This window comes from Fundulus heteroclitus, chromosome 12 (assembly GCF_011125445.2).
Source record: "Fundulus heteroclitus isolate FHET01 chromosome 12, MU-UCD_Fhet_4.1, whole genome shotgun sequence".
Taxonomy (NCBI): Eukaryota; Metazoa; Chordata; class Actinopteri; order Cyprinodontiformes; family Fundulidae; genus Fundulus; species Fundulus heteroclitus.
Genome location: NC_046372.1, coordinates 30,418,039 through 30,442,649, shown reverse-complemented (window position 1 = coordinate 30,442,649; position 24,611 = coordinate 30,418,039). Strand labels below are relative to the sequence as shown.

The following is a 24,611-nucleotide window of genomic DNA, read 5'->3' as shown; positions in this document are numbered from 1 at the left end:
AAAAACAAATTATTGTTTCTTAGATCATGTTGAGAAATTGGAATGGTATATTTACAATATTAATAATGAAAGTGTATATATATTGTTTTCATATTTAATACAAGTATCTCAATCTGTTGAAATTTTCCAGAAAAATAAGCTTAAATAAACATTTCCAGAGCGTTGTATCCAGAGAAGGAAATAAGTGGGAAGTCAGCTGTCACGGACATCCGGGTTGTCCTGACTCCGACGAAGTCCTCTCGGTGTTCAAATGAATGATGGCTTCCGACATATTGATGAACCTGACAGCCCTGCTCCTCCAGATGAAGGACTCCAGTGCTGCTGGTCTTCTTTACAGCAATCTTCTCATGGGTGACTGGAGAGCTGAAAGGGTTAGCACTGTCAGGTTTATTATGTGTATTTGTGTCTCTAAAGGAAGGGCTATAGGCCACAACCTAAAGACTAGCTAATGGCTAGGAGCTGGGATCCTGATGTTGGCTTTAGTGCGCTTAAGGATGGAGTTAAGGGTCAGGGTAAGACTAAACATGTTTAAATGACACAGGGTTCATGTCAGAACACGAGGATCGGTGATCTAAACCATTAACTTCTGCCCTCTGCAAACCAGGATTAAGGTAAAGAAAAACTCTTACTTACTTGGAACCTGTGATATGATGCACCCAAACACAGCACGTCGGTATTTAACCAAGATTGGATGATTTACTTATTTACTTCTTTGTTTGTTTTTGTATAAAGAAAATGTTGTTTTGCCATTAATTTGGAGGAAGTTTTTTGCCAATTTGTTTTGCCAATGATACAGTACACACATACAGGTATATTTGTTTCTCTTAGAAAGCGCTCCTCGGGTGTTTATAGATTAAAAGCTTTAAACTGGCTTAACTGGTTTTGTCAGTTATTTTATCAGGCCACCACCAGTGGGCAGTGGCACAAAGCTATTGTGTAGGGGCCGTATCTCTTCCCTCTCCTTATCTTCATTTTATTAATTTATCCGTAAGTTAATTTCTGCACCTATCCTCTCGGTTCTCCTCTGCTCTTGTCAGTCTGTAGTTCTTTTTAATCTGGCTATATGTTGTAATCTGGGCTCATGTCTTCAAACTTCAGTAGAGGTGTGCACATTTCTCTGGGATGTTGGAAGGCTTTAACCTGTCGGCTAGATAAATCCGGTTCTTTTTTGCTGGCCAAGCATGTAACATTTTAAAAATGTGTAAGCTTAATCAAAACGTTTTTGGATGAAAAAAAGTCAGAAATTGTTAAATTGATTTTCTACTTGCTATGTTTTAGAAAATTGTTTGAAAACTAATCAATTTGAGATTAAATAGAAAATAGAAAAGCAGAATAAAATACACAACTCTTAATAAAAGCTGTGTATGTATTTTGTTTTCCATTTTCTAGAAATACTATGTTTGATTACACATTTTATAAATTGTAAGAAGAACCACTGCGCTTTTCTTTTCAATTAAACTGATTATCTTTTTATATCAATTTAATAGATTTTAACCTTTAATGTTACAAACATGTATGGAGGAAGGAGATCTCGGAGTGACAGGAAGTGAGAACAGGACTTATTTTATAACATAAATAAGTGAGAACGTGTCATTTTGCTGTTTGAGCCATTTTGCCATTGTCAACACACGGCAGGTGCTAAGGGACAGGGTGTGTGGCAGGTTTGATGTCAGCCGGCGCAGGAGGGACACACACACATGCTGCGTCAACGGAAGACAAGCACATTGTGTTAACACTTATTAAGGCGGAGAAGATGTGCTGCAATGATACAACACTGTGTCCGTTGGAGATCTGCAGAGGAAACTGAGCTGTATCTCCTGAAGGTCTTGCTGTTGCTTGTTCCTTTCTTACTCTTTGTTTGAATGTTTTTGGCAGAGAGCCATCAGTATTGAATTTTCTGCTGTGTTTGTGTGGTCATGCGCATTTACACATGGGGTTGTGTGTAAAAAGGACGGTCAAAGTGAAACAGGAATCCATGTATTTCCTGCTTTTTTTTTTTTTCTCTCTCCAAAGGGCTTGGGATAACAAACAGAGTTAATTAAAATAGGCTCAAAGTTGAAAAAGTAATTTGGCTTCAGTAGAAGCCTTCTTCCATATGCTTTCTTCAATTTCCTAGAAACATGTTTACTTTTTTGCTTAATTTTTCTCAATTTAATTATTATTCTCTAAAACCTTTTTATTTCTTATTTATTTATTTCAAAGGGTTGTTGTTGTAGGATAGATGTATAATGCAGAATAATATTTTAAGCCATGCACAAATAGCTACAAAAAGACATGTTCTCAGTGAACTCTCTCACTGTGTGATGGTCGTATTGATTGGGTTTGATATTAAGTGACACATGGCCTTTGGAGTCACTAAATGCTACTCACTGGCTGAAACTACCACTGCTGAATTCCAATCCCCCAGTTATTTCTCAAGCTTGTCCCTGCAGTGACACTCTATCTTTTATCTCATTCACTGCCCTTTCTTTCAGTCTCGATTTGCTCCTTTCCCCCACAGTCATCCAAGAGGCTTGGTCTTTAAAGTGTTGTAACTATGATGCTGGGCTCTTAATTAAACAAAAAGAGCAAACACCATGAATCACAGACAAACTAACATGTTTTGGTTGAGCTTTGAAGGGCATATATTATAGTGTTTCTTTATGATGTTGGGATGTTTTTTTTTTTTTTTTTTACTGAAATTAAAATAAGGGTTTAATAAGTTTTCTTTTAAAGGTGTTTGACAAAGAAAAGCCAAACAACAGTAGCCACTTGTCAGACAACCAGTTGACTCACAAATCTGGCTGCAAGGTGTGCAAAGATAAACACTGTTTGGAGAATCTGCTTATGAAAACATATTTAGTACCTTTTTAAAATGTTGCCGGTGGAGCATTTTGATGTTAAAAATAGTTGGCAAAACACAATTACGTTATAGACACTGGTCGACAATTTCCAGTCTCTTATTGCTATAAAGCTCAGACCTGTTAATACTGATTTTAATGCGTGTGAAAGAGGATTCAAGGTAAAACAGGGTTTTACTCTTTGACTAAATAGAACTGAGTTTCCATTTTTAAACTGTCTCCAGTGTCTTGTATTACCCATTAGCTCACCTAATACTAGGGTTTATGGTCAGGGTTAGCTAGCTAGCTAGCCTTAACCCATAAAGCAGCATTCTCCATACATCCTTACCCTAACCCTAGTTCAAACTTTTCCTAATGGATGCCAAAATTTCAAAATCCATCATGCCGTTCTAACGTCAACAGAGGTTGTTAACATTAGAGGATAAGACAGAGCATGAGCCTTCCTGTTACCTGCTGAAAGTCTTGCTTTTACTTGTTATCTCTCAGCCTGATTAAACTACAGATGTGTTTTCACAAGGCTAGACGAGAGTTTCTTTTCAATATCAATGTTTCTTACTCTTACTTCATTTTAAATACTGCACTGGTACTTCTCTCAGTAACTCTGGAAGAGTGTTGTTTATAATGGTTGTGCGTAGTTGTGGTGTGTTCACTGATTGGAAAACGGTAGGATTTTGAGCTGAATGAGTTCAAAATCATCCATCTATGGTGATGAGAAACGTTTTGGTTTATCTCAAGTAAAATGCATCATAAAGTACTTTTAACGCAACTGATTAAAGTAATTGACCCCTTTGCTCTTACACACAAACTTCTGCTGGACATGTTTCAGGAGGGCTACGGTGTAATGGTGCTCAACCCCAACGAGAACTACTTGGAGGTGGAGAAGCCACCAAAGATGTCCCCCATTAACTCTCCTGAGGAACCCTCAGATGAACCCGCCGAGAAGAGGGAGCGCAAAGACGAACAGGAGAGGAAAAAGAAGAGGGAATTTTATGAGAAATATCGCAACCCCCAGAAAGAGACAGAGACCGAACGCATACCTATACGGGTAAGTAGGAGCGATTAAAAGCATATTCCGGCAGACTAGGATAGAAGTAAGGAAATTTTGGACTGGGAGAAGAGGAGAGAATGATAGATGTTTATCAAAATCAGGCATGATGGGGGACAGACATATCCCCAGAGTTGTGGGAGGAAGTAGAGGAGAAGGACATGACAAAATGGGGAAGGGGAAATTGGACAAAATTTTGATGACAGAAAAGTGGCAGGAACGTGTGGATGGCGACCGGGCTTGCTAAAGAAGCAAGACAGGGATTTGTTAGGTGACCAGGGATGAAGGGAGGATGGAAAGCAGAGGGAGAAAGAGAGGCTCTTGTGTGGTCAGCCTGTGTGTGAAGAGGTTGGCTGTGCTCCAGTCGCCTCTTAGTGAGCAAGTGTTAACCACATGGCTACCTCCCTCTCTCCCTCTTCCCCTCCCTTTTTTTTCCCTCCTTCAGATGAAGGGCTGGTCAGTGAAGCTCTGGCCCAACACTCTTGTTGACCACTGGGATTTTTATCTTCAAAACGCACACTCTGCAAACACACTGTAACACTCTTATCAGCTACACTTTAACCATGTGCATGCTCATACGCGCGCACGCACACACACACACACATACACACACACACACACACACACACACACACACGCACACACACATACGGCTTAAACCACCTTGCTCAGCCAGTTTACCTTGTGGTCAAACAAAGGAAATGAATTATAAATCTAGTTTCTTTGTCAAAATAAATGTGATGAACAATGAAAGCAGTGTTGCCCCCTTCAAAGACATCCTGTGTTACATCCCATCCAGCATTACGTTTATTGAAATCCAGTTATTTCAAGTAAATGTTTAAACCATTATTTCCCCATCAGTTCTTATCCAGCCTTTTTCACAAGAAGAGCGAAGCATATTTACCCTAACTTCATTTGATGGCTGTGGCATCACAGTAATGAATTAGAATTATGGAAAATGTTTACAGTGGTTGTTGGTGTCTGTTTGTATGCGCGTGAAAAGCGTCACTCTGTGGTTTTTGACAGGATTTAGGGTTGCTGTGGGACTAACAGGCGGTATGTGAGCTGTCAGTGCACACTTCTTCTTTCTCACCCCTCCATCAGTACCTTTATACACACTTTAATGAGGCATAATTAGCTTCAGTGGTGTCTTATTTCGTCACACCTCTTTACATGTTCCTTACTTGAGGAATTTGCTTCACAGTATCTGACATTAGGTTCGTGACAGACGATCATGTCATACAATCCTTGATTTACTCTTTACTATCATTCTGGTTTTTTGCCTCATGTTTTACTTGTAGGGTTAAAGCAATACAACAATAAATAGTATAACATTATTAACTGTGTCAAATGATCTCTGTTTTGGTTTTGACAGCTGATGCAGACTTTATTCATGCTTCCCTTATATATAGCAGAGGCCACACATTCTATTTACTTTCACTCGATTTCTCCCAGTGTTCATCTGCAGAGGGGATCCTCTCATTGAACTGACTAAAGTTAAGTCTATGCAAATCCTACATGATGTTGTGAGTTCTCTGTAAAATTTTACTCTGGTATAATTATTCAGTAAATCCATCATATATATGAATCAGTTAATCCACCAATCTCTTCATCTATGTATGAATGTAAAGCAAATAATTTACCCAACTAGGGAATAATTCCTATGGTACATTGAAGAAGAGCAGGGATTTTCTTTATTTCTCACTGCTGCGGTTTATCAACAAATAAGAGATAATCTTCCTGTCAGGAAAATATTCTGATAAGATTTTTTGGGGTATTTTCAGGTTTTCTAATGCATTTTAACATCCTTACAAAGATGCAACAAATAACTAGTTCTTTCTCACTGAAATTCCATCATGAAACAAAGTAATCAAAGCAATAAATGAATAAAAGAAAAAATCACTAAAACAAGAAGTTCTGCCTGAGCAGGGAACATGGTAGCCTGCAAACATTTTAACTGAAGATCCAATCAAGAGATATGTTTACGGGGAATGTGATATGTTTTGAGAATATCCAGACCACACTTCTTTTCCTTTACTTTGTGCTGCTTAACACCCCTGCGGCCCAAGTCTGCATTTGTTAAACATTCAACATGGTTTGGTTCAAGCGTTACCCTTCTTTTTTCTTTAGCATTGGTAGGAGAAGTAAAGTTAACAGGATGCACACTCTTCAGACACAATAAAAATAACAAATTTAAACTTGCCTTTTCACATGGTCAACATCAAATCCAGTTTCAATGACTGTTCAGGTTAATTTGGTTTGGTTGATTTGGATACCCTGGTAAACATTACTGCCTCATTACAATCTAAACTGTGTTGCATACAAACATTTGCTGAACCGATAGGAAGTAATAAACTAACAGACAAACTACATTGAAAGACTATAAAAAAGAAAGCAAACTTTAGCAATCTTATTATTCAACTGACTAATGGTTACTACATCAGAATTTTATAAAACCTTGTGTTAAAAAGATTCACACCTACCGGTACTCTGATTATTATCCAATTCGACTAAAAGAGGAGGGAATGGCCTTGAGTTTATTTTTCGACACCTGTCCAGGTCCTCTTTGGCAGCAGACACGATACATACGATTTTTCCTATGTGGCTCAATTGGGAATGTCGGTCTCAGTGGTCTGGTCTGAGGTTTTAAACAAGCACACAGGATAACAACCCATCTTCTAATCTTTCTATTGAAGATACCTTGGCCTGTAGCCCTTAAACCTGCCATATTTTTGTCTCCAAGGAGAGAGGATGGGAGTTGTTTTGTCCAATATACAGGTGCATCTCAATAAATGTGAATACTTTTGAAAATTTCCTTTATTCAGTAACTCAGTACACTAAATTAAAAGTATTAATTAGATTTATGACACAGAGACTGATTATTAAGTCTTTATTTCTGTGGGATATCATGATTTTCTGTTTACAGTTTATGAAAATGAAGAATTTAATTTCCTAGAAGGTTGAAATATTACATCCCACCAATAAAAAACTTTATTTTAAACTCACAAAACTTGTGCACACTATAAAGTATATTTAATAACTGCTCTAAAGGTTGTTATTGTCAAATTTACTTGTTTGTTTATTTTGTCTTTTAGTCTGACAAAAGAACCTCCCTGGATGAATGGTTGAGTTTCTGGGTCGAAGCCATGACCAATATTCAGTATAACAGCAGAAAAACAAAAGGTGTCACACTGAATGAATTTTCCCTTAGATTGATTAGCAAACAGTTTCAAAGAATTTGCACAGAAAAATCGAATTAGAAATGTTGAAGGCATTCAAATAAGTATTGTTGGCAAAAACAAAATTTCAAACAGCCTGGCTCAAGTGGTCTGAATTTTATGTAAAGCATGCATGTTTTGTCTTGAATCATATCTTCATTCTAAGTTCATCTCTCGTCTGATGTGTTACTTGAAGTGGAGTGTGGGAAATGGTACTGGTACCTAAACAGACTTTCATTTAGGCACGCTTTGATTAAGGTTCAGCAGTTGCTCTTATGCACCCACCTTCCACTAGTTGTGAATGTGATTAACCTGAAAGGAAGTTCAGCCGTCCTAGTTGTCTTGTCTAAAGACAAAGTTTGCAGAAAGCTTATGAAGTTGGACTTGCTGCATTTCTGAACTAGGGAGTAGGGTTGTTAGATAAAGCTACTCTCTTTCAATAAAAAGCATCCAGGACTGTGTAAAACAATGTGGGTGATATAATAATTTGGGCAGATTGTCAGGCAGTGATCAGGTGGCCATCGGAATTGGCTTTATAAGGGAGATCCACCCACCTGTTCTCTGCTCAGATATTGTTTCTTTATGTCACGAGCTCCTATCTCTCCCGATCATCAGCCTATTCATCCTCAGGTACTGTAAGGGCTGCCTTTTTCTCTTTGCCATTCCAGTTGTGTGTCCTGCCCTTTTGTAACACCGACCTCCTATATGAATCGCTGTTCAGTGCTACCAGATCAAAGTGCATGCTACATCCACCCACTGCCAGTTTTCCATTGCATTTGGGCCTAATCAGCTCGCTACATGGGCACATATATCCCATTCTCTGTGTGTCCTGCTTTCAGACTGACAAAGTTATGGATAGCCAATACTAATATTGCTGTTATGGCCACTAACCAATATTTAACAATATTATATGTATTTTTCTACCCATTTCATATGATTAAAAAAAATGACCAGACCGCCGACATTGGTTCTCTGCTTCAGTTAAACACCCCATAATCCTGTGCTGAATCAGTTTCATGGTTACATGTCCATATAAATATCACATGGTCAAATCTCTCTCCTCCTCCTTCTAAAACACATAGACAGATGGCAATAAGTTGAAAATAACATTCGTTATATTGTCCATACCTAGCTAAAACTCCCCAAAACCTTTTGGGGTAATGTGTTCTGGTCTGAAGAACCTTAGAGCTATAAATGCAAATTCTCTATTTGTCACGAAAACAGCACAGCAAAATCATTCTCACAGTGAAACATGGTAGCAGTAGCATCATGTTACAGGGCTACTTTTCTCTAAAAAAAAAAAAATATTTACACTTAAAAACTTTGCAATGCTTTGTGTTGGTTTATCACATAAAGTCCCAATCAAATGCATTTAAATTGGTGGCTATGAAATATTAAAGGAGCAATAAGTAATAATGACACCTAGTGTTTAAAATCAGAACAACACACCTACATATAGCCAAAGGCTAACACTAAATTTATCCTGGAGGAACTCTTATTTTTTCATCAGCAGCCAAATGAAGACTATTCCAGAGGCAGCTGTGTTCGTAGTTGGTGAATTTTAAACCATGTTAAATTAAAAGCTGGGCTCCCCAAATTCATAAAGTTCTATTGCAACATCCCAGGAGCATATAAGGCTGCCACATCTGCCCTGTTTGGATTGTGAGCCTGATCCCTGCCGACAAACCCTTGATCTGCAGAACTAGACCTGTCATCAGAATCATTCAGGTTTGGACTGAAGAGGCCTGCTCAGCCTTACAGGATGGGGAGTGTTTAAAGAGGACACAGACCTGGAAGAATACACATTATCTTCATTGGGCTATATTCACTTTTGCGCTGATGCTGTCGTACCAACGAATACATTCAGAATGTTTCCTAACCACAAACCATGGCTAGACAGCACAGTGCGGTCCCTGCTGAAGGCCCAGGATGCAGCATTCAAATCAGGAGACAGACAGGCCAACAGCAGGGCTAGGAGTGAGCTGAAAAAGGGCACCCTGAAGGCAAAACGAGGTACAAGTGGTGCATCGAGTAACACTTCAACAATAACAAACATCAACAACCCATAAAACATGTGGAAAGGGCCTTCACGGATTATAAGCACAGTGCTCAGCAATGACCCAGCTCTCCCAGACACCTTAAACAGCTTCTTTGTATGATTCAACTGTCCAGGTAGCAGAAGGTCTGAACATCATCCTCAGCCAGAGGAGCAGCATCTGCTTCTCGTCCTCCAGGTGCCCCAAGTGACCTCCGCCTTAATGAAGATCAACACCAATAAGGCTGCAGGTCCAGACATGATCATGTGCTCATCAACCTGCAGATTGAATTTTACCATATTTAACCTCCCTGCAGCTCTCTGCCTGCCTGAAATCCTCCATCATTGTGCCTGGATAAAAAATAAATAAATAAAAAAAAAACAAAGCAAACCTTCATCTGCCTCAGTGATTTCTGTGCTGTTGCTCTGACCCCAGTCATCATGAAGTACTTCGAGAAGATTCTCCTAAAATACATCAAGGATGCCATCCCTGCTGGCTTGGACAGCCTCCAGTAAGCCTATGAGTCTCGTTGGCATTTCACACATCTCGGATTCATCTGCAACTTCCATACACCTATGTTAGGATGTTATTCGTGGACCTCAGCTCAGCCTTCAACACCATCCTTCCAGACAACCTGGGATTATCTGCACCATACACTGCACTCCTCCTGGATCAGTGACTTCCTCACCAACAGGCCCTAGGTGTTGATGATAGGGAAACGTACATCTACCCCAGATCCTTAACACTGCCATGCAAAAGGGTTATGTCTTCAGCCATGCCCTCTTCACCCTCTTCCACCCCAACTTATCTGCTATCCACCTCACAAACATGGAGGTGAAGTTTGTGGATGACTCTATTGTGGTGGGTCTCATATCCAACAAAGACGAGGCCTACTGCAGAGCAGAGGTCCACAATCTGAAACAGTGGTGCTACAGGAATAATCTCATCTTGAACACCAGCAAGACCAAGTAGGTCATAGTGGACTACAGGAGGTCCAGGAAGACTGAACACGCTCCTCTTTGCGTACTGCGGAAGGTGGTGGAGTGTGTGGACAGCATAAAGTTCCTTGGCATTCACATTTCCTTTGACTGTGAACACCTCCCACCTGGTGAAGAAATTCCAACAGCTCTTCTTTGTCAGGAAACTGAAATTGAATGCACTTGCCACTCAAATGTTTAGAAAACTTTAGCCACAATTGAAAGTGTCTTGTGTCTCAGCGTGAAAGTGTGGTTTGGAGGCTTCGCGCCACAGGAGAGGAAGGATTTAGCATGGATGGTGAGATTTCAACACCGTATAAAATGGACGGACCAATCAGGATCGCCGGGCGGGATGTGAACATATTAGAGAAGCAACTATTTGGATTCAGACAACAACTGCTGCTGTTTCATCAGTACTATCCAATCTACCGATTATTAGTTATTTAAAAGAACACCAGAGAATGGCTTTGAATGCTTTTGTTAGCGAAAACAATGTTTCCTCCCTTCTCCCGACCGGGTTTGGCAAGAGCTGGATCTTCCCTAACGTCAGCGTCACTCATAAAATAAGCAGAAGTAATTAAGTGAAAAATGTGTGAATTTTTCTATCCAATTTCTCGATTAATCGTCACAATAATCAATAGAATAATCTATTACTAAAATAATAATAATAATTATTATAGCCCTAGAATAAAGCCAACTTGTTGTTTCTTCAAAGCTTAGTTGCTCTTTCTCAAAGGATCAAGCCACTTATTTTGTGGATCTGTGTTTTGCTTCCTATAGAGTTTTGAGTTATGCGTTTTTGTAAGTCAAGTCAAGTTTGTTTGTATAGCACGTTTCAGCAACAAGGCAGTTCAAAGTGCTTTACATCACATAAACATCAAACACATCGAAAGGTCACCGATGGTGAGACCAGTAACAATCATTAAATTTTATGAAGTGAAAACATCAATAGAAGTCAAATATGTTGATCAAAGTTCCTGTTATTAAGGGTTGAAAGCAACAAGTGGGTTTTCAGTCTTAATTAAAAGGAATTCAGTGTTTTGGCTTTTTTGCAGTTTTCTGGAAGTTTGTTCCAGATTTGTGGCACATACTGTGTAGTTGTAGATTTGTACTTAACGATTGTTGCTAAAAAAAAAACTAGCAAATTAATGCTTCAGTCACAATATACTTCTGAATGCAAAACAAACAAACAAAAAAAGTAACCCACAGGTCCCCCCCCCAAAAAAACTTCTCATCAGTTTAACTGATACAGTTGGCTGAATACATTTGTGTTCAGATGTTGGTGTCAAGAGTTTCCCTCAAGACTGAGTATGCCTGCTTTTTGTTGTACCTTTTTGATTTTTGAACTTTGATCCAAAAGTGAGAAACATAATTGCGTGTATGACCTTATCTTTCCCTGTGTCTGCCCCCTCCTTCACTGTTTTACTGTTCTTCCTGCCCCTTGCGCTGGAGTAAGATGGAACTTGATTACACACGCCCACATAAAGCACATATATGTGGAAACACACACATGTTCTAAAAGAGCCTAAAAAACTTTGATATTGTGTGTTTATGTGTTTGCAATTTTGCTTCAGCTCATTTAGTCTGGATGGGAGAGGAATTAAATCAAACCTCTTTAGGATAGCTAACCATATGTAAATAAACACAAAAGACCAAATGTTTAGATTTTATTTATTTATTGCTTTATTCTACCTAAACTTGTAAAGAAATTGTTGTAAAGTCTTACTCCTCCATCTGGTGAAGATTGGTGCACATGCACACACAAACACACAGCAGCCCACTGATAGAGTTGAGTTGATTAATACGCTTCCTTACACACAATAATAAGCTCTGAACCGCTTTTAGGATTCTTACTTTTTAGCCCTGGGTTCATAGTGTGCAACCTCTCAACCTCATCTAATCGCTCTCCCCTCTTCTTCACCAGATCCCCACAGCACCGGCCCATGTTTAGAGGGATAATAGCGAAGGAGGAGGAGAAAGGGAGGAATTGAAAGTCTGATTGGGAGGGATGCTGATGAGGATAGTGAGGAGGAATGGGGTGGGGTGGGGAGCACTGTCTTAGCACTTAACCATACAGAAGTTTGGGAGTTCACTTTACTCTGAATTTTAGCAGTAATCCAGTTAGCTATTTTCTGTCAGCCAAGCGGAGGAATGGCAGGAACAAAAGGCACATTCATGGTCTTAAGAAGCTTCCAAAGAGTTCACCCATGGCTGGCTGGCTGGGATTAGGCCAGTAGGCCCTGCAAAGAAGAAGGGGGGGGGGGCAAAGAGGATAAAAAACAGAGCATCGCTTTGCTTTAAGCGCCACTTATTTTTGTAAATGACTGTAAGACTTTTCATTTTTCCAAACAGTATTTTTCTTCTGTCACTGTACTTATTAACTAAATGTTCAAAGTCAAACAGTGAAGGCAACTCTTCAGATGCGAAGGAGGTAGATTACAGTTTTTAATGATTTTTTTTTTATTCTAGCTTTATTCAGTGTTACTGCAACACCAAAAATAGAGTGGTACTCAGAGGACATTCCTATATCAACCATTAACTTGGCGAATACAAAGCCAATTGGCAACATGTAGAGCTCATAAGCAGAAACAGATAAAAAAGAAACAGTGTTTGAAACATGTAAATGTTGAGTCCAATGGAAATAATTTCAGGACACTCTAAACATTAAGCTGAGAACAAGTGTCAGCGGCTGCTCATAATCTTTCCTATTTATTTCTAAAGCTGTATCTAAGAATGCTTGTCTGCATAGGGCCTGGTTGTCTAATAATTCCCTGCTTCTTAATGCTGAGAAGAAAGACTTAATGGTTATTGGACCTTAGAAATTTCACTACTTGTCCCAAAATTTCACCTTGAAAATTGATGACTATGTCATTAATGTGGGGACAAGGTAAAGAACTTGGGATTGTGGTTCATCTTAGTAACATTACCAAAATCAGACAGTGTTTATCTTTCAAAAATGCAGAGGTTCTTACCCATATATTTGTGTCTTTGCGCATTGATTATTATAATGCTCTCCTGTCTGGGTTACCAATGAAATGTTTTAGAGGCCTGCAGATGGTTCACAACACGGCTGCTCGGGTCTTGACCTGGACTGGGAAATATGAGCATGTTACTCCAGTACTGACATCCCTTCACTGGTTGCCTTGTCAGGTTTGAGCCGATTTTAAGATCTTGCTGCTCACCTACAGGGCACTAACTGGTCTGGTGCCTCTTACCTATCCGACCTTTTGCACCAGCGCTCTTCGATCTCAGGTCTTTTAAAAGTTTCTAAGGCTTAAAGGAAAGCTGTAGGGGAGCGTGCTTTTTCCTTTCATGCCCCATCTCTGTGGAACAGTCTCCCTCTAGGCATTCGGCAGGCATGTTCTGTGGAGGTTTTTAAAGTCAAGCTAGACCCACTTGTTAAATTTATCTTATGCAGCCTAATTCAGTGTCTAAACTATATTGTTTTAATATTGGTGTGTGTATTTTGTTTTTATGTTTTTACCTGTTTTAAGTTGTATTGTTTTATTTCTGGTTTTACTATTTTTATCACTTATTTTTTAGAACTAATAATAATAATAATAATATTAATAATTATAATAATAATAATATCCAAACCAACTTTATCGTTGCTGCAGTGGCAAGTTGAAAAATGAAAAGTATCGTTCTAAATACAGTTAGCAATACAAGTTAGTTACTATGTTTATCTCAATATTTAATTCATTCAGACACTTTAGGAACATTTTCACAAATAGTGGTTTTACATGGGTTTATGTATAGGAAACATTTAAACAGATCCACACTACCAGACATGCAAAGATTACCAAGTACTTGCTTTATACAGATGGTTAGGGTGGTTGGGAAAATTCATCTTTACCCTTTCCTCTTCTTACTTCAGAGGGGCCTTTGTTTTATTTTCACAATGGCACTTGGACATTTTTTTCCTTTAAATATACAAATGAATAAACATTATATTATTGTTGTTTTTCTTTTTTTGTGACAAAAAACAAAACAAAAACAAATGACAGGCCAATCCATCTGTTGTATTTTTTTCAAAATGTTTTAAAAGCATAGTAATAATTGGAAAAGTATTTAGTGAGGTGGTCCATGTTTGAAAAGTTGAACAACCACAGATTTTTCTGTGGTTTCTTAGTGCTTCAACTAAGGACTTTCTTTTTCTTGATTAGAACCATACTTTTTTCTTTCTTTTATTTTAACTTTTTTCCTCATTTCGCATACAAGAAAAATTAGATCATTGTTGGCTACTTTTTCTTGATTGTATCTGTAGATTAACCAGCTGGTATAATTTTTTAATGGTAGCTGTTTCCGTTATTTATTGCAGGTGAAACCTTTTAATCTCAACCTCATCTGTCCACTGAGGCCCTTGTCCTATTCTATTTTTAGCACATAGTGTTTTTGTCTCATTGTTCACAGCATAATTCAAACCAGCAAATTTGAAAGAAAAAAAACAACCTTTTAGCACATCTACACACATCAAATCACTCTCATAGACATTAGGAAACAGGTACACAAACACACACATTGATGGTATTCGATGCAGCAGTACCATGTTTCTGTTTGTGAGTGGAGTTTGGCTCTTTGTCACCCTCACCCATTTGTCCCAACCTGTGGCCCACAAGCAGTTATACAGGCAGAGTTTATTTGACCTTTGACCCACAGCTTTGAGAAGAAGTTTTGTTCAGCATTTTCAAGGACAGGTAAGAACTTGATTAACCTTTGAACCTGGCCAGAGGAGAGTTCACTGAGCAGGTCTACATGGCAGCTGACAAGCTTTTCTGTAGAAAACAGATTGGCTGGATGCCTTTAATTCCTTTCTATTTTGTTGCTTGTCCAAATATGGTTGTACAAGTGATTTACATACATGTGTTTTAGTTGAAAAGTATATATAGACTTTGATTAAAATGTTTTCCAGATGTGTGAAACATGAAGACATTAAAAATAATAGTTTTTCAGACTCTGTTTCATGTTAACATGATTGTGTAAATTTCTTGAAATGAGATGCTTGGATATATCTATCCATCCACCCATCACTCACCCATAATTTCGATTTTTGCAGCATCTTTGTTTATTGCCTTAACAATACAAAAAATTAATAAAAATAAACATCAGTGAGCTCTTGTATTCATACATCATTAGTGCCTCATAAATTGACAAGAAACTTTCAGAATTTGAAGCTATAAGTATTAGAATTTTAACATGTTTAAGACCAAAGTCCAAGCACATGTCCTTGTGTTACAAGTATTTATATTAGCCCTCTGAAACTTTTAAAGAGGAATAGTTTTAGTTGCCTTTTGGGCTTTTTCGTCTGTGAAAGCATTTCTGTGCACGTTTCGTCTGTGGCACAGAACATCTGTTCATGCACGCATTTGTGTGCAGCTGTGTGTTTGACCAAGGCAGATCCTGCATTGCCGGTCTTAGATCCCTGCTCCCAATCTTCCAGTCAGGTCAACCATCAAACACTTCCATCCGGCCCTTCCTCGCGCCTCCTCACCCACCAAGCTCCCTGCCCTCTTCGTCTCCCACTTTTTCCCTCTCTCTCCCTCTCTGTGCACACAAGCCTGCTGTAAATACAGGCTGGTCCAAATAAAGACATACAGACACACACCCAGGTACACACATATGCACACAGCCCTAGGGGTCATCCTGGAACAAACACAGCCTTGTCTGCCTGCCCGCTCTCCTTTGCCTTATGTCAATTAATGACTCGCAGTAATTTCACCTGACAATCGGGGCGGCAGCGAGAGGCTAGCTGAGATGTCACGGCGATGACCTCGCTGGCCTGCAGACACTCTTTTCTAATAAAGAATCTCACAAACCCACAGCAACTTCCTTTGTACTTTGTTAATGAGTTATTGATTTGAAACAATGCCCTGGCAAATATTGTCAGAGCAGAGTGACCCAACCAAGGTCATGCTATTTTATTGTATACAGTCTGCCCAGGCTTATCTGCACATGGGATAGCATACACGCTGTAGTTTTGCTTGTCTTTCTATATCGTTCTTTCTCCACTTCTTCTGTTACTGACTCACCCTCACTCTGTATGTTCCTTCATTGCAAAGTCAAATAACACACCCTCTCATACATTTCTCTCTCTCTCTCTCTCTCTCTCTCTCTCTCTCTCTCTCTTACACACACACCTAGTTTCCTGCTTCTTGTTAGGCTTGCACACATTTTTCACCTCATTCTCTCTTTTCTCTGTCTCTTTCTCACATCATTATATTCCCAATCCTCCATAGGTGCTATACCTGCTAATTACCCACAATGCCACAGTCATTATTTTCCCATCTCTGCCGCTAATTTGCTCCATACCTTCCTTCCCCCTGCTCAAGCGGACCCATCAGCTGCCAGACTGCTTCCAGCTCGTCTGAGCTCTCCGTCTGCTTTTAAAGCGAGGAAAGAATGAAACAAACACAAAAAGGGGAAAAAGAGAGAGAGAGGGATGGCAAAAGAATACATGTTCCAGGCATTGATTAGAATGCAATTGCAAACAGGTGTCCTCCAGGACCACGTTTTAATTGTACACGAAGAGACAAGCATACTGTTTTACACAAACAAACAGAAACTAACTTGTCTTAATAACCTATTAGCTAATACCAAACATGTAATTAGCTACATTGCTTATTTAATATCTAACCATTAGGCCAAATAAAAACAATCTTGTTCTGTGCTGAGCTCGGCATATTAATGATGGTAATGACTAGGGCTGTTAGTCGCTTAACTCATGGTGTGGCCTGAGCAGATTACGAGAGTGAGAGCTTCAGTGGGCTGCAAAACTATCCATGGCCATAAGTTTTCCAGCATTTTGTAAACTGCAGCCACAAATCCATAATACTCTAGACTTGAAAACTTGCTCAGCTTGTCTGCTTAGCCGTGGTTCTTTCCTAGTAGAAGCCACTAATGGACCTTCTACTGCCATTAACTTTTTACTTTTCTCTCACTTAGAAGGTGCTCCTGGATTTGTTCTTCCATGCTGTTTTTGTATCTCAAAAAACTCAAATGTATCTTATTCAGATTTAATGTCATAGACATTAAGCTCCACGTTGTTCTGACTGCACCAGTGGACCAGCTGATCCGCATCATGTCTGTATGGTGACGCATCACTGTCCTGTATTAGACCACTGGCAGTGGTGTCATATGCAAACTTCAGGGGTTTTGCAGACAGGGAAGCTGGAGCTGCAGAGATTCACTGCTCAGGTGGGAGATTCTTTTGACAGGACAACTATTAGATGTACATTGGACAAATCTGGTTTTAATGAAAGAATGGCAAGAAAGAAAGCCATAAGATGTCCCTTCAGCAGTTTGTTACAAACCGTGTGGGGAACATTATAAATAAACGTGGCAGAATGTGGTCGTGTTTAGATGAAACCAATATCTAACATTCTGAACGAAAACAACCCCATACCAAATGCATACAAAGCTACTATTGACTGGTTTACATCAAAGCATGTTTCAGTGTAACAACAACCAAATCATGGCCCAGGTTAAAATATAATTGAATCTCTGTTACAAGACTTGAAAACTGCTGTTCACAGAGGCTCTCATTTAAGTCTGACTGAGGACCCATTCAATTCAATTAAAGTAATTTATCTTTATAGTGCCGATTCATGTACATCCTATTACACTGATTCGTTGGCTTTGCAGCAATCCCTCATACTGAGCACGCATGCAGTGACAGAGGAAGGCCTCCCTTTATCAATAAACCTCCAGCAGAATCTTGCTCTGTGTAACAGCCATCTGCTGTTACTGGCTGGGGAGTTTGAGAAGACAGAGCATGCACACAAAAAACACAGAAATAATGGTGATCAAGGAGTACTTTTTATTTTAAAGAAACAGTAAAGGGTTCGTGGCAGCAATTGCTCCTTTATTGGCTTCATCTAAGACAGAAACACAGCTAAACATATATAAACCCTAAACCAGCTGTAACGTCTACAAACCACAAAGGATTTTCAGCAAGCATTACAGAAAATCATGTTTCTATAAAGTATTGAATCAGGGTAACACATGCTTTTCCAATGTATCTATTCTACAAATACCCACTACTTTGTGTTGGTGCATCACATTAATTTGTCATAAAAGACAAGTTTGTTGTTGTAACTTGATAAAATGCAAAAAAAAAAAAAAAAAAGCTTTTGAATGCTTTGGTAAGGCACTATATATTTGTCTAAATGTGATTAAATGGGTCATAAAAACCATCCATAAATGTTCATCCATAAATCCTCATAAATCAGTTAGATAGACTAATGGCATGCATTGATCACATAAATCTGGATGATTTTAAATTCAGAAAAGAAAGAAATTGTCATCTTTGGAAAAAATAAACCTCTTAATCAGTCACTTAAATCTGGATGACATTAAACTGGCCTCTGGTAATAAAGTAAAAATAACTTGTGTTATTTCTGCCCTGGACATGTCATTTCAGTCACATATTAAATGGATTTCTAGAATTCCCTTCTTTCACCTCTGGAATATTGCCAAGATTAGAAAAATATCCTCTCCAGGAGTGATGCTGAAAAGCTAGTTCATGCATTTGTTACTTCAAGGCTGGACTGTTATAATTCTTTACTATTTTGAAGTCCACAAAATGCAGTTCAAAGCCTTCAGCTGACCCAAAATGCTACAGCAACAGTTCTGATGAAAATTAACAAGAGAGATCACATTTCTCCTATTTTAGCTTCCCTTCATTGGCTTTCTGTTAAATTGAGAATATAATTTAAAATTCACCTTCTCATGTATAATGCCCTTAATAATCAAGCTCCATCATACATCAGAGATCTGATTACCCCATATGTTCCTAACAGAGCACTTCGCTCTCAGACTGCAGGTCTGCTGGTGGTTCCTAGAGTCTCTAAAAGTAGAATGGGAGGCAGATCCTTTAGCTATCAGGCTCCTCTGCTGTGGAACCAACTCCCAGTTTTAGTCCATGAGGCAGACACCCTGTCTACCTTTGAGACAAAGCATAAAACATTCCTTCTATTCAAAGCTTAGGTTATCCTGAACTATCTCTGTAGTTAAGCTACTATATATACTTAGACTGCTGGATGACATAATGATCACTTATCTTCACTCTACTACATTCTCCCACTACTCTAACTTTGTATTATTTATTGTTATTTAAACTTTTAACCATGTGTACTCTATCTGTTTCTTTCTCCTCATAGTAGCAACTCTGGCCTGGCACTCTTTTTAGCTGTGACACCATCATGGAGGGCGGCATCTGTTTATTTACAGCTGCCAACAACTTCATTCTTCTATAGATAATACACTTGGCCCTTATGTCTTATGGACATAACTATTGGCAGAGATTTTACTGCAACTAACTGTGCATGCTCTCCATAATACTCTAGACTTGAAAACTGGCTCAGCTTGTCTGCTTAGCTGTGTTTTTTTCCTAGTAGAAGCCACTAATGGAGCTTGTACTGCCATTAACTTTTTACTTTTTCTTACTTAGAAAGTGCTCCTGGATTTGTTCTTCCATGCTGTTTTTGTGTGTCTCTGCTCTGTCTTCTCTAACCCCAGTCAGTTGTGGCAGATGGCCATTCACTGTGAGCCTGGTTCTGCTAGAGGATTCTTCCTGCTAAAGGGGAGTTTTCCTCTCTACTGTCGCCACATGCATGCTCCATATAAGGAATTGTTGCAAAATCAACACAATACAAGGGACTGTCCACTGTCACTACATTGAATGAATGCTGGTAGTCATTAGCCACGTTTACATGGATAAAAGTAATCAGAATAAAGGGTCGATCAGAATAAAAAAGAGTCATGTAAACAAGCCAATTGGAATATGATGATCAGATTAATATCAATTGGATTAAATTTGTAATCCGAATGAGAGGGGTGGTTTATGCCGATTGATAATCCATTCAACGTGCATATAAACGCTTGTCAGGTTCAAGTCATTCCGAATGTGGCAAACTGACCCAAGTGCGCATGTGCGCCCGGCGTAAATGTGATGTATTTCCGCACTGTTGAGTGGCAGAAATATGTTGAGAAGCAAAACTGTCGGGGCTCCCGATCCAACTGTTCTGTTGGAAAAAAATAAAATAGCTTGCAATTGTTGCTTACTCAGTAACGTTTCAACCGTAATTAGAACATAGTGCAAGTCCAGCCTGGGCGCTCGGAAAACAACCAAACTCCTATAATACTGCTTAGTTTACAGCTTTTTGTTGTTTAGCAAAGATGGAAGTACTTCTTCTGTTTTTTTTATTTTAGGGTAATTTGAAAACTATGCATGTCAGAGTGGTTCTAATCTGAATAAAGCCAGGTGTTTCCTTAGATAGAAATCTTATTTAACTAATCTGTCTGTATAATTTGAAAGAATCAACTTTGTAAAGTACCATAGGGTGACATGTTGTGAATTGTTGCTATATAAATAAATTGAATTTCTGCACAATATAACTAAAATACCTATCTAGGATAATATTGATATGTTATATGTATTTGGATGATGTTGGTCTCTACCTCACATGTCCCTCTGAACAACACCTTAAAATACTCAGTGAGATTTTTTTTTCAAGGTTGGAACCAGCACTTAGCTAGCAAAAGGATCCAGACCCAATAAAGTTGTTTAGGAATCCCGTGACACTGTTCTGACACTTTTGGCACCCCCTAAAAAGGTTTGTAGAGGAGTGCAAAAAGGTAGAATGGCTCTTACCCACAAGATGCTTTCCGGTTCCACGCTGCAGACTCTCTTCCAGCCAGAAACTTTTAAATCTCTCAGTTGTTTTCTGTCGTTTAATGAATTGAGGAGGAGCAGAAAGGGGAGCCGGGAGGTCTTAACTGGTTGTTTGTCAAGAGTGTGTTGATGTTGTTGGATTCATTGTTTCCTGCGTTGGTCAGACATTGGGTTTGTGTTGGCGTTGGTCCCACTATTCTGGCTGCTGTGCAACCCATCTCTTTTGCTATCCTCTCCCTGCTTCTCATCACAATGAAAAAACACAGGATACATTTTAAACTGGGCTAAATTTGAGAAAACAAGAGCATGTGTCCAAACTTGACTTTGCATATTTGTGTGTGTGTGTGTGTGTGTAGTATTTGTGTCTCTTAGATGCATTCAGTTAAAATTGAGTTTTTCAAACTAGTGAGAGTTTTAAAAGTAACTTAAAGTACGTTGTAGCATCCCTAAAACTAGAAAATTACCAGGTATTTTTCAGGGAAAATCTGTATAATCATTTATTAAAAATAATTGATTTAAACTGTATATTCAAGTAGTCTTGACAGCTTCATTATGATCATTTGATTGATTGATAATGGTTTGCTGTCAGCCTCTTAAGAATGTTTGGACCTGACTGTCTTAGTTGTATAATAGATTTTCTTTTTTTTCTCTTTTTGCTTTGTATTCCCTGAGGGGAAACTATAGATCCCTTTACATCCCCTCAACGCATACACAAACAGCATCCTCCCTCAAATGTCCCTTGACTGTCATGGTTGAAGAAAGATGGCAACAGGTGCACAGTTTGGATGTTATTATTCTGACAGGCTGGCAGATGCACACACAAACAGACACAAAGCAGCACAGACTGTGTGGAAAAACTCAGCATAAAGAAAACTTAGATATCTCGTGTGAAAGCTGGTGACAGAAAGTCAGTCTTGCAGGACGGCACGCTCCACTACAGCGAATTAACCTCAGGAAATAATTGCAGCAGTATGCTAATGTTGCTTAGATTATGTAGTACAACACTATGCCAAGTAGTCAGTCATATTGGTTTTACCGCTGAGTGTATCGGCAAAAGGATGAGGAGGTGGCATAAAGGGCTCTCCTTGTCAAATTGACAACATCAATCTGCAGCTTTTTAAAGATGCTTTTATTCATTAATCATCACTTATTGCACACAGTGCCATGGAAAGGTATTTACACCACTTGAACTTGTCTACATTGCTGTGACGGTATAGTCACAAACTTAAGTGTATTGTATGTGGATTTCGGAGCTCAAAATAGTCAAAATCAGAAAACTAGGCAACTGTGGATTAGTGGAAGGAGTAGTTGTCTCGCAATCAGGAACCTGTGGGTTCAATTCTAGCTGCTTTCTGTCTTACATGTCGATGTGCCCCTTGGAAAGACACTTATCTTTCAATGTGTGCATCAGTGTAGGAATGTGAGCATATTTGTCAGTGTGACTTGGTGAATAGGGCTCTAGTATAAAGGAGTAGTCAGTATGACTGGAAAAAGGCAATTTCCCTTTAGAACTTGCTCCCATGCTATTAAAGGTGGATGTTTTTAGCTTTACATCTCTATCAGCTTTGTACATTTTGGAAATAACATTTGCAATTGTCAAAATTGATCAAGATCAGTCAGATTGGTTGGTGATAATCAGTGAACTGCAGTTTCTAAAGTCTTTTGATCTATGCCTCAACTTGGACTGAGCTATTTTATATATATATATATATATATTTACTTATATTTAGACCATTCCATTGTAGCTCTGACTGTATGTTTATTTATTTATTAATTTGTGTGTCCTGTCTGGCAATGTAGCATTAAGAATTGTTGTCTTAATGCCAAAAAGAGCCCAACAGATTTTACATTCACAAGTGGAGTCTTACTGCTTTCACCATAGTGCTATACTTGATTTACATATGTAAGAAGCTTTATAAGATTTCATGTTCAATGGGCAATTGAAACAGGAAGGTAGGAGAGGGGGAAAAGGAGAGAAACAGATTAGACCAAATGCTAAAGGGAGAAAAGATGAAGGAAAAAGAGGAGAGGAAAGGAAGAGAGCAATATACCATCCTCTGAGTCTGCTTCTTCACCTGCAAAGAGAGAGAGATAAAAATAACAGCAAAACCAACTGATAAAGTATTATAGGTACAAACAACATACACCTTGATACTACCACTGAAGAATATACAGTATTATTTAATACAAAATGTGTAAAGTGACAGCTAAAGATAATAATAGGGGTTTTCTGTATAGAAGTGAATGGCTGTATGTTTAGAGTCGTTGTCATGCTGTGAGTCTTTAGCATCCTCTGAAAGATGTTCTTATGTGATTGCCCTGTATTTAGCGCCATCACTTCCTCATCAACTCAGACCAGCTTCCCTGTTTGTGTAGAAGGAGAGTCCCCACATTTGTGGTGGGAATGTTTATTTCACAGTGATCTGCAGTATTTGCATGTTGGCCAAAAGCATTTGTCCCCGACATGGCTTATGACAAACTATGTAGGGATGTTTTGGATTCTTGGTTTTTGTAAATTATTGAGCCCTTTAATGGGGGTGTAAGTGCGTGTGGTGAGAAAAAGAAATGAAGGAAGGGGGGTGATTTAAAATGTGAATGTTGTGGTGTTCTTTTAGGGAGACTCAGTCATTTTGTTGTATGTCATATGTGTAATGACAAAAAAAACATATTTGAATCATTACTGTTTTTAATGAAGACCAGATTTTTAGTGTGTACAATTAATGGTTGTCCTGTCTACTTATTCTCCCACATGGGCTGTGGATTTTTCTGCAGCTCCTCCAGTTTCCTGTTTAACACTCACCTTGTGAACTTATGACGTTCCTGTCTGACTTGGATATACAGTTGGTGCTCAATGAGTTGTTCAAAGACTGAGATATTGTTTTAGAATCTAACCCCATTTTAAACATCTCTACAGCTTTATCTCTGAGCTCTCTGCTGTGTCCCTTGGTCTTCATGATGTTCGCTAAAGTTCTCAAACCTCTGAGGCACTTACAGAACAGCTGGATTTATATTGAGGTTAAATTATACACAAATTGACTCTATTTACTAATTCGGTGACGTCCATAGGCAGGTGGTTGTATTAATTTTTATATTAGATGCATTAAAGAAAAGGGGACTTGGTGTTTAATTATTTTGAGAACCAGGCATTCTCCACCCTCTTACGTCATCAGTCTGTTGAAGCTTGTTGTTGTAACGTGACAAAATGCAAAAACTTAGCATGAATTCTATACAATCCTATAAATCTGATTAGCCTGTGTTTTGTTGATAGCAACTCATTTGAATGCACGTCCACACTCGTAATAGAGCCACATACTGCCACAAACCCATGTCAGGCCTCACCTGTAAAGGTTGACTAGATAGGAGGACAAAGGGAAAGTAAGAGGCGTGTGAAAAAACAGGTGGCATCTGTGGAGGAGTGAAGAATATAGACAAGAGGGAGAAAGTGAGGAAGGGGCGGCAGACTAATGAAATGAACCTCATAGATGAAGGGTGACATGGTGGAGGAGAGTGGAGGGAGACTTCAAAGCACTTTGATGTCACAGCCTTTCAGACAGACAACTCGGCTTCAGCCAGCCCAAAACCCATAAACACACAGACACACACACACACACACACGCTGAAACAAATGCACTGCTCCAACGGCGGAAGGGCAGAACATTTGTGCAGTTGCCCACTCTTGCATCACACTCTGTGAACCAAGGTTGGTGCTGACACTACAACCCACACATGCTAATATGGCGCAAACACAAACAGTCTGACAGGTTAATTTACTTCTAGACAAACACCACGACCAAAAAATACACATCAGCACATCATCAAAAGC

The 24,611-nt window shown here is 38.9% G+C and overlaps 1 protein-coding gene and 1 long non-coding RNA gene across 2 annotated transcripts in view; one reads left to right on the top strand and one right to left on the bottom strand.

The window, feature by feature from the left end:
- The window catches only part of fam172a (family with sequence similarity 172 member A), a 213,927-nt gene that overhangs the window by 78,986 nt on the left and 110,330 nt on the right, over positions 1-24,611 (top strand). The window contains exon 7 of the mRNA XM_036144419.1: positions 3,667-3,885. Within this exon, the coding sequence (XP_036000312.1) occupies positions 3,667-3,885 (219 nt within the window). The remainder of the gene's footprint in view (positions 1-3,666; positions 3,886-24,611) is intronic.
- On the bottom strand, positions 13,092-20,785 carry LOC110368454. The gene is made up of 3 exons (XR_002428080.2): positions 20,768-20,785; positions 16,426-16,493; positions 13,092-13,207 (listed from the first exon to the last, which is right to left on the bottom strand). It is a non-coding gene; the product is annotated as an uncharacterized LOC110368454 (long non-coding RNA).